This window comes from Beta vulgaris, chromosome 3, assembly GCF_026745355.1.
Source record: "Beta vulgaris subsp. vulgaris cultivar EL10 chromosome 3, EL10.2, whole genome shotgun sequence".
Classification (NCBI taxonomy): domain Eukaryota; kingdom Viridiplantae; phylum Streptophyta; class Magnoliopsida; order Caryophyllales; family Amaranthaceae; genus Beta; species Beta vulgaris.
The window spans coordinates 16,413,539-16,428,384 of NC_079204.1; the positions used below are offsets into that span (position 1 = coordinate 16,413,539).

At 35.0% G+C, this 14,846-nt stretch overlaps 1 protein-coding gene across 6 annotated transcripts in view; it reads left to right on the forward strand.

The window, feature by feature from the left end:
• The first annotated feature begins 3,969 nt into the window (after positions 1-3,969).
• The window catches only part of LOC104888994 (transcription initiation factor TFIID subunit 1), a 29,129-nt gene continuing 18,252 nt past the window's right edge, over positions 3,970-14,846 (forward strand). The window contains exons 1-10 of one of the 6 annotated variants that reach the window (XM_057393631.1): positions 3,970-4,159; positions 4,357-4,640; positions 5,265-5,362; positions 5,475-5,587; positions 7,587-7,649; positions 7,736-7,805; positions 9,001-9,339; positions 11,252-11,364; positions 13,312-13,480; positions 13,712-14,795. In XM_057393631.1, the coding sequence (XP_057249614.1) occupies positions 5,317-5,362; positions 5,475-5,587; positions 7,587-7,649; positions 7,736-7,805; positions 9,001-9,339; positions 11,252-11,364; positions 13,312-13,480; positions 13,712-14,795 (1,997 nt within the window). In that variant the 5' untranslated portion in view covers positions 3,970-4,159; positions 4,357-4,640; positions 5,265-5,316. Of the gene's footprint in view, positions 4,641-5,244; positions 5,363-5,474; positions 5,588-7,586; positions 7,650-7,735; positions 7,806-9,000; positions 9,340-11,251; positions 11,365-13,311; positions 13,481-13,711; positions 14,796-14,846 lie in introns of those variants that run through there. The other 5 variants (XM_010674115.4, XM_019248642.3, XM_010674116.4 and 2 more) reach the window with 5 other exon arrangements.

A 14,846-nucleotide genomic window follows, 5' to 3' on the forward strand; every position in this document is an offset into this window, starting at 1 on the left:
GTGCACTTTTGTAATGGAGATGCACCCAACTTTCCATTGTTGTTCGACCTTTCACTAGTGGAAAAAACCTCATCTGTCACTTAGTAACAGATGCGGTGCATCAGAAAATCAATCAAAAAATGAGAAGGAAAGCTGGAAGGAAAATATGATGCGGTCCTCTTGTGGACTATATCAGATTAATAAAACTGATGCGGTTTTTTAAGAATCTAATGCGGTTCCTAGGATCGCATCAGATTTTCTTAAAATACGCGCGGCCCATTTCCCTCCCTTACAACCCCAGCCCACATAACCCTCCTCACTCAACCTTAATCCCCCTCCTCCTCACTCAACCCTAATCCTCCTCTCTCTCATTCACGACGCCCTCACTCCTCTCTCCTCTCTCCTCTTTCCTCTTTCCTCGCTCCTCGCTCCTCTCTCGTTCTCTCGTTCCCTCGTTCTCAAACACCACCACCACACATTCTCCTCTCTCCTCTGTCATTCTCAAACGCCACCGCCACCGCTAACGCCAACGTCAAGCCACGAAACCTAACGATACACCGCCAATGCCACCAACGCCACCAACCACGAAGGGAAACGACCGCGTCCTAGTATTCAACGGCGCCCAAATCTAGTCTTCACCTCCTCGAAACGCCGCCACCACCCACACATCACGGTTTTTTTCGTTTTTTAGTTGATTTTGTTAATTTTTTGTGGTGATTATTATCATGTAATTTCATATTATTCTAGACCTAGGTTTAATTTCGTTTAGTTCTCGTTTTTCGTTTCTTATTTTTCTGTTAATTAATTTATACTCTGTAATTTTAGATTTGATTAATTACTTTATTTTTTTCATTTAATTTCGTTTGTATAAATTAAAACCACTAACTTCGTTTGTATAAATTTCATTTAATTTCATTTAATTAGTTTCTGGTGTGACGTTTGTATAATTTCATTTACTTTATTTTAGATTTTTGTTGCTATAATTTCAATATGTTTTCGTTGCTGTAGTTTAATGTCGCTGCTGAATTTTTTTTTAAAATTTTTCAAAGAACACACAATCTGATGCGGTCATTCTTGAAAACCGCATCAGATTCTTACCATACTGATGCGGTTTTGGACCGCATCAGTTTTTTTGTTAGTTGCCGCGTGTCCATCTAATGCGGACCAAAATCGCATCAGTAAGCCCGATTTTGACCGCATCAGATAAGCTTTTTTCCACTAGTGAATTTTGCGTAAAGAAGGCATTTTCACGTTACAATGCAACTTCAACAATGTGAAGGAAAACATGCTTGTGCATACGAAACTTTCAACGAAACATGTTCTCCGAGTAAAGAGGTTCATTGCTAAAATAATGTTGAAATAATCTTAGCTTGATGAGCTTCCTTGTACTTATTGAGTACATATGTTCTAGTGCGGGGTACATTTTCTTCTTCATTTATTATCATGCTATGCATCAACGAACTGACTCCATTCTATGAATTTCTAACCATATAATTACTCGAACTAGTGGAACTTGAATTGTGTAGTTCATTTTTCAGGAAGCTTGTTGAAGTGGTGTTTGAAAATGGTATTTTTGTAAAGAAATATAAGTATGAAAAGAAGGATATGGATAGGGTTGTGAGTTTTTGGTTGAAGTAGTGTTGTATTATATAGACAAAACCCATCTTTCATAAATAACAATAATTCACTAGCAATGTAGACTAAATTAAACAATGTAGAAGTAGACATATCAACGCAATAACTATTCGCCATATTATTTAATGTCAGATGATAAAATATCTCACTGTGTTGATGGTTCAGTAGACAATTCAATGTAGAGGTACTGACATAGTTGAATTTGTTTCTATGTTGAATAATAAAGCATGTAATAATAACAACAACAACAACAATAATAATAATGATAATACTAAGAATGATAATAATAATTATGATAATAATAATAATAATGATGATGATGATGATGATGATGATGATGATGATGATAATAATAATAATAATAATAATAATGATAATAATAATAATAATAATAATAATAATAATAATAATAATAATAATAATAATAATAGTAACAATAATACTTTATAATAGGAGAAACCCACTAATTAAAGATATAGCTAAAATACGATGCAATTTAATTGTAAAATAAAACAAAACATGAACACTAAACTTACTTATCCTTACATTATAACTAAAGAATTTCGTAAATCTTTCTCTCATTGGGATCAAGGCAAGGTTTAGCTATTAACTAGTTTTTAGGCTCGGGCTATGTCCCGAGTAATCATAATTTCCATCTATTAGTACTTTACATTGAAATGATAACACCAAACATTACTTGGTTTAGTAATTAAGACTTTAGTATACAAGTTTGAGGTGATGAGATCAAATCTTATACCATGTGTTTTCTAAGTTTTTTTATTTATTGTATGTGCAGTACATGAAGGCAACACTTTAATGGATAGCGCCACGCAGCACAATTTCTTGTTGAGGAACACCTTTTAATATATTAGTATAAATATATTCCAAATTCTAAACATTCTTTCTTCTTCTTAATTTTTTGATTCTCTAATGACATCACACTCCTTTTGATATTGAAACAATTCTTCTCCCAAACTAATCCACCTCTAAAATTCTTAAAAGGATGGAGAACTACACACCAAAGGCTTGACTTTGTATTCTGCTCTTGATTTTCTTCACGCCGTCAAGATGTTTTTAGACCTTGAGCTTGCTTCTGCCACTCTTTTGGGTGCTATTTGCCCAGTTGTCATATGCTTCCAAAGAATTTTCATGCATACTCTAATATAAATAAGCTAATAAGTAGAATTTTGTGAGTGATTTTGATTAATTTGGGAGTATTGATTATTTCCATAAGTAGAATTTTGTGAATGATGGTCTGGAGCTAACTTCAAATCTATTTGTCAAAAGGTTAAAGAAATTAGCTCAAATGGAATAATGTAACGAATTTGTTCTAGTAGGAGAAATTGAGTAAAAGAAATTTTGGTCGAGAAAATGTAATGCCATAATTTCTCGAATTTGGATTCTATTTATTAGGTAAAAAGAATTTATGACCATTAGAGTTCTTTTTCTTTTAAATATATTAATTGCGATTTTTTTTTACCATTAAACAATCTAGAAGCATAAAAGCCATTGGAAATTGCTTAGAAGGAAAATATAACATGCCTAGCTAACTCCCAATATGACTTCGTTTCACGCATTAGCATGAAACCCTGGCTACCCCTTTTATCCCTTTTATCCTTTCTTTGCGTTAGTAGTCACAAATCACAATGTTCTTCCCTTTGTGTACACATGTGACACCACTCTATTGGTGATGACTCTCCATCGATCCTACGCAACTGTTGGTCTAGAATTCAAGACCAACTCTTCCTCCCCCCATAGTTAGGCTAGTATCCTACAACAAAAAGACTAAATATGACTAAGAAAATTTGGTCTTTCTAATCTAAGACTAAATAAAGACTATCCATTATACATGCTATTCGGATTCAATGGTAAATTTAGTCTGAAGTAGATAAACATAACAAAACAAAAAAAAAGTAAAAATCCAAATATATTAAAAGGGCGTGTGTGACAATGTATGCACGCCACGTGGCACCTCTGTTACTCCATTGGAATTGTCCAATGTACATAAATCATGTCAATTAATAAAAGTAAAATTAGCTTGCAACAAGATTTGAACTCATGACTACTTGTTATTATACAGGACACAATTACCATCTCAACTAACTTTGTAGTCATGCTTTAAATATCCACATATTTATATTGGTACCTTTTAAATGTTGAGTTTTCCTTAATATATTTTAATGAAAATGGAAAAAAATACGTATTGAATTCGGAAAACAATATACAATCCGAAGCAATGCCGGGTAAAAAAAACTAGTTATCTATTTAAACCAAGTTTTTTAACCATAGTGTAAGGGCAGGAAGGTAAAAGAACCTAACTCATTTGCCGGCATTACCAGTCTAAGATACTTCTATAAAAGAAAAAAAAAGAACGAGAGAAAGCAAAGCTTTATCAACGTTGCGATACCAGAAAAACCTCGCCAATATCTCACCGTCGCCGGAAAAAACTACAGTCTACTCATGAGATTAACGTCAAACAAAATCACATCATTTGTATATCAATCAACATTATCAACCTAATCCCCAATATTCCGACAAAATTCAGGTGAAATTTCGAGTTTATGCATCAAATTTTCTTCCCAGATCTTGTCAGCGGTTCTGAAATAGGGGAAAATTTGAATTCATCGACATTGCACCAACTTCGTATCCAAGAAATTTCTTTCGGAATTATATTCTTTCAATTCTAGGTTTTTTGTTCCGCCATTTTTCAGTGAAAATATAGCTTGATTACTTCCAAATTAGGAGGACAAGCAGTGGCGGACCTAGAAGGGGACAGGCTGCGTTTCAAGTTTCAATTCATTTTTTCTCGCTGAAGTCTGAACTCCTCTTTCTTCTCATTCTCCTCTCTCTCACATAAGAAGGCTGACTGCCTGAGCCAGACGCCGCCACGCCGGTGGCCCAATTCGCAGTTCGGCTTCGCGCAGTTCGGCTTCGCGCAGTTCGCGACCAGTACCCACGCCGGTGGGCGGTGCCGCGGTGGCCCAATTCGCTGAACTCATTCCGTCATTCGCAAATCGCAGCTTCTTGTAAGTTCTTAGTTCTTAGTTTATACTTTTGTGTTTTAATTTCAGATTTTTCAACTTTTCTAAGTTTATATATTGTTAGATTCTTAATTTAATTGAATATTTAGATGTAAATTGTTGAATTTGAACATTGGTGATTAATTAGTTAGGGTTTATACTTTTGTGTTTTAATTTCAGATTTTTCAACTTTTCTAAGTTTATATATTGTTAGATTCTTAATTTAATTGAATATTTAGATGTAAATTGTTGAATTTGAACATTGGCGATTAATTAGTTAGGGTTCATACTTTTGTGTTTTAATTTCAGATTTGTCAACTTTTCTAAGTTTATATATTGCTAGATTCTTAATTTAATTGAATATTTAGATGTAAATTGTTGAATTTGAACATTGGTGATTAATTAGTTAGGGTTTATACTTTTGTGTTTTAATTTCAGATTTTTCAACTTTTCTAAATTTATATATTGTTAGATTCTTAATTTAATTGAATATTTAGATGTAAATTGTTGAATTTGAACATTGGTGATTAATTAGTTAGGGTTTACTTATTGAAATTTGAAATTGAATTTTTATGAACTTTTTTTCTACTATTTTTGTGTGATTAATCAGATCTACCTACTTTTCTTGAGGTTAATTGCGATTTTGGAGCTTAATTAGTTGTATTCAAGGGTTTCTGCTTATATGGGTTTAGAGCCAGGGAGCAGTTCTGTTGGTGATCGTGAGTCAGGTAATTTAGAACCAAATATAATTGCTTTTAATTGACAAAAAAGATGGGTTTATATTATGCTACCTAAATTTGTATGTTTGAGTAAATTTGTTGGTTTATTTACTTATGGTAGTAGATGATGATGAAGAAGACTACGAGGAAGCTGGTGGAGGTAGTCGACTTTTGGGGTTTATGTTTGGGAATGTTGACAATTCGGGTGAACTCGAAGTTGATTACCTTGATGAGGTAATGTTTCGCGCTTCGCTTACCACGATTAGCCATGTTTGGTTCTTGTAGTGGTAAATTGTGACAATTGTGTTTGTATGTGAAGAATTGCATTTAGAAATTCGACGAATTCATGGAGTTTAAGAAGGTTGGTGAAAGCACCTTGATGGTGTTTTTATCCATTGGGTGTGGTTTAGTTGTGGTAGCTTCATTAATTTGCAATTACAAGTTTACATCCTAAAGTCATCATGGAAGGCTAAATTTACTACCAATTGTGTTCAGTTTAGGTGTAATTTATTGTTTAAAGTTTTCGAGATTGATTAATTATCTTTTTGCTGAAGCTGGAGAAATTAGAACAAGAATTTATATTATTTCCTCGTTTAGCTTGTCAACAAATGTTTAAGCTGTCATAATTGTTACTTATTTTAATATTTTTTTTTTCTTGAACTTTAACAAGCAGTGTAAGTAGTTTTTAATGCAAAATGAGTGTTGTTTCATTATAAGTAGGATATTGGATACTCAAAGTATTTTTCTAGATACTCTTAAGTTTTGTGGTTGGGAACAATCGTTTCATTGGAAACCGTCATCTAGGTGAAAACCTTTCCAAACAAGGCTTCCGGGTATCTGATTTATTTCGAGTTTGGTTCTCCTTGTAGATTAGTTATCTTCATGTCACTGACTTTATACTCTTTCCTGTTTAATGATATCTTTTATTTTATTTTATGGTTATGTAATAGATTTGGGATTATTTAGTTGCTGTATTGGTATAAAAGTTGATAGTAATTTTTTTGGCTTTTGAAGCTGACAAAATTTGTTTTGGTCTATTAAGCTGATGGATACAGTGGAATAAGAAATTTGATTGAGGTGATAGATGTATGGAATGGATGGAGTATATTGATAGGGAAAATTGGAAACTAATGGAAGGCTAAAATGACTAATATCTCCACTTTTGCATCTTCCCCTCTTAATAAGCTGTTCCGAGTTAGAATTTTTCTAATTATCCACTTTTGATGTTTTTGTCATGTATTTTCAAATTCTTGTACATCTATGATTTATGGGTTATTGATATGTGATTTCTTATTTGGCTCGTAAAAGCAGTGAGGTTGGAAGCAACACTGGAGGAGGTGTGAGGTATGAGGGGTTGGAAAGGATGGAGAGGGGAGAAAAAGAGGGAAGAAGAGGACAGGAAAAGGAAGGGGGTGATGAGAGAAGAATTCAAGGGACATAATGTGCTGAAGTGGTTTATAGAAAGGGGAGGTTAAGATTGGGGGAGGGATAGGTGAAAAAGGCAAGGTATATTGTGAGTGACCCTACTAATGGGTTGCAGCAAAAAGTATTATGGCGGGTTATGTGGGGGTAGGTAGTTGTCAGTTTGTGGAATAGGGTGTGGATGCCAATGCAACCCTTTTGCTTTTCTCTTTTTTGGTGCGTGGGGATGGGTGGGAAGGTAGTTTGTTTCTTACTTTGATGGGATGGAATATTTTCAGTTTGTTTTTCTAACCTTTTCAATTCTGTAAAAAATGTATATTTGGAATTGGATCTCAGGGTTCATATGCTTCAGTGGTGGCCTGGTGGGTGTACTAATGTACTGTACCTTGTGAGATAATGGGTCGTACAGTTTTCATTTGAAAAATCTGAGGAAAAACATAAGTGAAAGGTCGCCGCAAGGGTATCTGATTGTGAAGAAAGTGAAAATATATATGATGATGAAAACAAGAGGAAGTCATGTATATATATATAATATATATATTATATATATATTATATATAATATATATATATATATATATATATATATATATACGCATATAACTCCTGTTAAAAAAGAGAAAAGAATGCTGGCAATGCTAATTAAGAAGGTCACTAGAGAGTTGTTCCATTATATATTATGGGAGTTTGTCACTAGTAGCATCATATGAATTTTGTTATGATCCAATTTTCATTTGTAGTTGTCATTTAAGACTTCAGATGTCTTTTACATGGAGATGTATTAAATTGATTTTGATTACATTATCTTGCAGGATGCAAAAGAGCATCTTGATGCACTGGCTGACAAACTGGGACCATCTCTCACTGTCATGGATGTGTGAATCTTTTTCTTTCCTTTGTTATCTAACTGCAAAGTCCTTACTATCTTTCATATATGATTCTGATACTCTTGCAATTCTAGTTTTCAGGAAGATCCCCACACACAACAGCTGCTGCTTCTGCTTCTGCTTCTGCTTCTGCTGCTGAAGAAGGTTATGTATTGATATCTTTTAAAATTTCAGTTCCTTTAGTTGTGTCTACTGGTGCTGCATCATATTTCTTGTTTGTCTGTTGCTTGTTTCTGTTAGATCTGAATACAAAGTTATTGTTTATATCAAACAATAGCTGACTGTTAAATTATTATTGGTAAATGATGCTTTCCATTTGGTTCAAGGGTTCCGTGTATACCTTTTTTGTTGTCGTACATCTTTCTTATTCAGTTCTGCACATTTTATGTACGGGTATGTGCTTGCATATTGTTACATTTCCTTTGAAATTCGGTGCTGATGTTTTCCTTGGATTATGTGCATGCACAAATGCACAGAAGCACATGTAATATAGTCTACATTAGCCGATCAAGGCAAGGTACACGTAATTATGGTCTAGTATCCCTGAGCTGACCGGGCCTTATCAGACTTTAATGTTTAGAAAGATCTTCGAGTATATGCAAGGGTTACATGTATGACTTTGATTATGGGGAAGATTATTGGTTCTATAAATAAAGCTGGGAACGAAATTATGAAAGTGTATTATATTATGTTATAGTTTATAGAATTCTGATACTATTTCATGTAGTTGAAGTCTTGACCTATGAAGAATAGGGCCTAGACTTCTCTACGGGGCTCTCATTGGGGATCTGAATTTTGATTTTTGCTTCATTTTGATATGGAACTTCATCATTCCTCTTTTCATATAATGATTGCTTGATGTTGTTCAAAATCCCAACTTTTTCTCACTAGGTTTTCCAAATTTCCATTGTATTGGTAATCGATCAAACTTTGTCCGTGTCTTCTTGATTAGAGATGGTGGGATTGGAGTGAATTTGAGTTTGACGCTGTAGCAAATTCTTCATTTGTGAAGGCGGGGTTGCATAATAAATTAGTAACTGGGGAGGTTTCTGCCCAAATTGTAATGGATTTCAATCTCACAAGTGCACAGTATAGTGGATCTGGGTCCTAGTTTTGAATTTTTTCACTGTATGCTGGCCTGTCCCTTCGTCCAGAAGACATTATTAATTTTTTATGTGAAAATCTCACGTCATGTTCTTTTTATCCTTGTTGATTTTGTAGAATCAATTTTTTTTCGTTGAAGGAGATAAATGATTTACACTCATGAGTTTTTACCCGTATGATTCTGAAATATGATGACTAGATGCCTTTTGTAACTTAAATCTATCATTCTCTTCAGATTATGATGAGAAGGCTGAAAACGCAGTTGATTATGAAGATATTGATGAGCAGTATGAAGGTCCTGAGATTGAGACTGCAACGGAGGAGGATCATCTATTGCCGAAAAGGGAGTATTTGTCAGCTGATGTTTCAGCAGTAATTTTGGAGCAAAACTCCTCAGTTTTTGATGATGAAAATTATGATGAAGATGTGGATAATGAAGAAGAATCTGTTGCTGTTTCTCATGAGTGTGAAGTAAAAGCTCCTGCTGTGACAGACCTAGTGTTGAAGCCACAGGATGATGTGAATGTTGAGCCAGTGGACAACAATTTGGAATTGATGTCTCTATCATCCCCAGGTTTCTTTCTTTCTTTCTTTCTTTCTTTCTTTCTTTCTTTCTTTCTTTCTTCTTTTGTTCTTTATGGAACTCACAACTTCAGTTTATCCATCGGATTGATGTCTCTGTCATGCACGTCAATTTTGGTTGATAGGAGACATGCTTTTGGATTGTAAAGTTGGTGGTGCATTCAATTGTTGTTTACCTTCCCAGTCCCGCATTTTGTTAAAATTTGCCTTATATGAATGTCAAAAAAGACTTTTTCCCTTGTTATTAAATTTTCTTTTTTTTTTCCTCCTCTTTTGAACCCACACTTTCTCTCTCTCGTTGCACTATTCGTTATCTTTTTCCCAGATTCAAGAGTTGAAAGAAGTGGGATAGAGGGAGTGCCTTTGTTTTTTCTGATGTTATATTGCTTGCAATATGCAATAGAATGCTTTAATATTGTTCAATTTTTGTTTTTACCCCTATTTGGGGATCTAGGGCTCCACTGCATGGTCATAGTCTTATCTAACGCAATAAGTTACAATGACAGTTTCCTTTGATGAAGGCAATTTTTGTAGGAATGCCAGTGAGGGATTGAGGGTTTGGCTCGTTCCAGCTTGAAAATGGAGTATTAAAACTGAGCTCGGCTTGAGGCTCGAATTGAGCTCGGCTTGAGGCTCGAATTGAGCTCGGCTAGGCCTGACTGAAGGCTCGATTGAGCCTGAGCTCAAATTAACCCCAATTCCAAATGTGAAGAATGTTTGAATCTGCTTGCTTAAGATCAAAAATGGAAATGTTACAAGAATTTATACATTTTGACACCTTGGTGATTCTTAAATTGACAAATCTTGGTCAGGGTTGTTGGATCTCTTGTTGCCAACTCATTATTCACTCTTGTTTGTTTAAGCATTTTTTTCCTGTTCTGTGTCCAGCCCCTCTTTGTGAATCACCACTAAGAAGATAAGTTTTTTAAATGGAGATGCGAAGATGGGAGGCAGCCATGATTGAGGCTTGAGAGATGAAGGTCGAGAAATAATGCTGAGTCGCTGTATATATTATCTTCAAACTTATGTAATTTGGACCACACAAATTTATTGGGGATTAATTTTTGGCACTGATCTTAAGCCTTGTTCTTTCTGTTTCACATATTTTTGTAGCCTTATTTGGGTTGAGCTGGGTCTAATCTTGTACAAGAGGTGTGGATTTCAATTGATGAATGCTAAATTTGAATAATTTTGTCTTTGGTGATGCCTCAAATAAATTGGGGTATTGTTGATATTTCCGGTAAAGACTAACGAACTTATTTCTGTAAGCTTGCTGGAGAGAATTGTGGTGGATATTAGGCAGTTTTAATAAAGCTTTCTAACTTTGTTTTTTTTCATTTTTTTTTTGGGAGGGGGGTTGTCCAATTAGTACCCTCATTTATACGTATTTCAAGGCTTATGGATTTATATCCACTTCTTATATTCGTTGTGGTTCGGTTGCGGGGGGGGGGGGTGTGGACAGTAGATCTGACATTATGGGGACTGAAATATTATGAAAATTAGGTTTCTATTCACAGCACTGAAAAGTAGAAATAAGTGTTCATGTGAGTTGTGGGGACTCTCTGATGCATTTCGACTGTCTCTGTTTGCTCTGATCAGAAAGAGGTCCATTTGAGGGGGTGTTGTCCAATTAAAACTCTCATTCATATGTATCTGGAGGCTTATGGATTTATACTCGTTTCTTATATTTGCTGTGGCTTTTTTTTTTTTTTTGGGGGGGGGGGGGAGAGAGTAGATCTGACATTCTTGAGAATAGTATCATCCTAGCACTTACAGTTGGAAAAGAGTGTTTTTTCACGACAGTTGTGGAAATCTCTCTGATGCATTGCATTGACTGTCTTCTTTTCAGCTGATCACAATGAAATCCATCTCCTTCTGAACTTACTGTCTCAAATCTTTTTCAGTGAAGAATGCTGATGAAGATATAGTAGCTAACCAAGAAAACCATTTTGAATCACTTACAGCTCCTGATTCAGTCCAGACTGAAATTGATGGTAGTCTTACCGGCTTTCAGAAGGTATACTTGACCTTAGTTTTCTCTTCTGATTATTTATCTATAATTTTAAAAGAATTTTCTACGCTTATCTATTCAATTGGTTCCCCTGTTGCTTAAAATCATTGCTGATGCCTAAACACCTGAACTATTTCGAGCCTGATCCATTTAGTTTAGACAGAAATTGCGAAGAGGATTTGGATTTTATATTAGGATATTGCTATATCTTAGCTAGATTAGTACTGGCACTAGTTATAACGGAAGATACAGATGACCAAATTGCTGCTAATGCTAAATGACCGCCATCTATGACTCAATACATGGAAAACCAAATATGAGGTAATTTGAAATGTTCACCACGTTGTTAAAAGAATATATTGCATGAGATCTTGCGTTTAAGAACTCTGCTTCTAAATTCTATTGACTCTCACATGCTCTCTCTTTAATTTTTAGTCTGCTGCATCATGATTGAGCAGTGTCGGCATACTTATGCTCTAATCGATTAGCTAGAATTCAAGGTCTTCTTATTGGTTTTTTTTGAACGGATCTTCTATTTAAACAAATTAGTTAATTAGGTTGTGGATATGAAATGAAGCAACTAGCTACAAGCCGAATCAGCTGAATGCTAATGTGCTGGAAGCCTTGAATTGATGAGCTAGGAGTCAGATCACGTGTGCAACTGCATTAAGTAGTCTGCGACTCTGAGTGATGTTATGAGTTTATGACATGCTATTATTTCTTATTCTTTATGAGGCACTGCGGCGTCTATTTATGATAACTGTTGTGTGCCTTGTTTTGCAAAAATTGTTTCAGAGAGTTTTTTTTTTCAAGTAAGAAAACAATGCTAGGAGATGCTCCTCTAGGGACCTAAATTTATTTTACAATAATAACCTTTTATATTCCGTAGTATCTGTAATGTCTAATTAGGGAGAATGCTGACTATAAGGTGCAATCCGATCTGTACCTTAATTTGCTTCGTTGCAAATATAACGCGCAATAGCTTCAATTGGTGTAGCATGAAACAGATATCCATAAGTGAAAGCTGATTCTCCAAAGGCGCCTATAAGGCTTTTAACAGTGTTGATGACAATTAAAATTTCTTCTTCTATTAGCTTCTTAAAATTCTCTGTACGTGAGCCAAATGACTTTCTTCACACAGGCTCTGCTCCAGCCATCAAATCAGAAGAATTTCCCAGAAATGCAATAGGCTTACCCTTAAAATCTCGAAGGATAATACGTACAACAGCAGAAGAAGATTTAACCTAACCTTCGAAATTTAAATTCAATTATTGAACATTTCCCATGTTTTGAATCAGCATTTAGGGTGCTTCTCTTCACTTTATCTATGACCTTATCTAAACCTGAACTTTATCCAAACTATAGGAACTGCTGAAGCTTATTTTTTTAAGTGTTGGAACTTAACCGATCTATTTGGAACTGCTTATAACATAAGGTGAAGAGATCACACCCTTACTAGCATCTTTATGGTCAAGCAATAATCTTGCATTTCACTTTATAGCTAAAAAAAGGGTTCTAATTTGAAAAACTTGTCTCTACGATGAACAATATTATTTCGGCATTTCCAAATACTCTATGAAAAGCAATGACTTCCATTTGGTCTGCCTCTCATTTTTGTTTCACACAATTATTAAATTAGTTTTCATCGCAGTTATTCGTATCTTGTTTATGGTGATTACTCTAATTATGGTATAAAACCTTTTGTTGGTTGTGGAATAACTTCACTAACTCTAGTGTATTTTTTGGTGTTAATATGTAACAGGGAGTATGAAACTTAATATATTGTCCTGGGTGTGTAATAGAGCACGTCAATGCTCAATTTGTCATTCTGATTTTATGTTAGTGCACAGTTTTCAAGAGTATAGGTGTCATAGCGGGTTATCTGACTTTTCTGTGGAACCTATTGTATGGTTAGATGATAGGTTGCTCATAATTTTTTTTCATTGTCCACAGGAAGAACCTGTAGTTTTGCATGATACGGCTGATGCTAAAAGTTTGACGCCACTGCCTATTCTGTGTGTAGAAGATGGGGTGGCTATATTAAGGTTTTCTGAAATATTTGGTGTTAACGAGCCCTTGAAAAAGCCTGGAAGAAGGGGGCACAGGTATTCAGTTCCTAAAGGTAATTTTGTGTCTGTTGTTCGATATGTATGATGTGACTGTCGTATCATTATGATGTATAAATTTGCTGTCAACTATTATCTCATGCTTCTATATTAAATTTGCCGTGCTCCCTGCTAATTATGTATGATGATTATAGATTGTCTAGTTCTCAGGCACTTGGATCTTACTGCATTTGATTTAAAGTTGGAGTTACTTTGTAACTTTACCTGATGCATTTTTCCTCTTTCAGAAAAGTATATTTCTCTTGATGTATCAAACATGGTTGAGGAGGATGAAGAGGAATTTCTTAAAGGATCCTGGCAAGTTTTTTCTGATAGAAAGCTTTTACAGGCAGCACGAGATCATTACGAAGTATCAATGGATGATGATTCTAAGCTGGAGTTGGTTGAAGGAATGCATATCGTTGATGATGAGAAGAAAGACTCTTGTTTAAGTTCAGAACCTATGAGAAAAGATTCAACGTTTGATTTTTCTGCTGAATGGAAGTCATGTATGTCTATGGAATTTTACTCACTAGATCAGCAGGACTGGGAAGATAAAATTATTTGGGGCAACTCCCCTGCAGTAAGTCAGGATTCTGTGGAGAGTTGTGAACTCTCTGGACCTGATTCAGGTTCTCTTGCTCATGAAGAGAAAGAAATGATGTCAAGGCCCCACAAGCAGTTGTCTGACTCCAAAATCATTCCGTGTGAGATGGATAATTGGTGTCATAATGGTTTATCTAACTTCTCTGTAGAACCATTTGGTTCTAGAAGTTCTGCTACTCCTGCTTGCTCTGAGAGCATGTGCCATCCTCAACTTTTGAGGTTGGAATCTAGATTGGAAAAGGATTTTTCGAATCTTTCTGATACGAGGAAGGAAAATGAATCAGGGGAGTATGCACAGTTTGATTTCATGAAACGTTTTAAACAACTTACGTTGCAGAACAAGGAGTTAGTTGAAGGATCTTGGGTTGAGAACATAATATGGGAGTTGGAGAAGCCAATTGTGAAACCAAAGCTAATATACGATCTTCAAGATGAGCAGATGGTCTTTGAACTTTTAGACAACAAAGACTATGAGCATCTCCAGATTCATGCTGGGGCAATGATTACAACACGACTTGGAAAGAGTGGTGCTGAAGTTTTTGAAGTACCTGGTCATGTGACGTTATCTAGTGGACGATTTAATATTGCTAATGACAAGTATTACTCCAATCGAAAAACTTTACCTCAATTAAAGTCACTTTCAAAGAAACGAACAGCTCATAGTGTGAAAGTTTTGCATTCTATCCCTGCATTGAAGCTGCAAACAATTAAAACTAGACTGAGCAAGTAAGAATATTCACTGGGTTTTAAATGCTGTTATTTGTAATTGCTTTTATG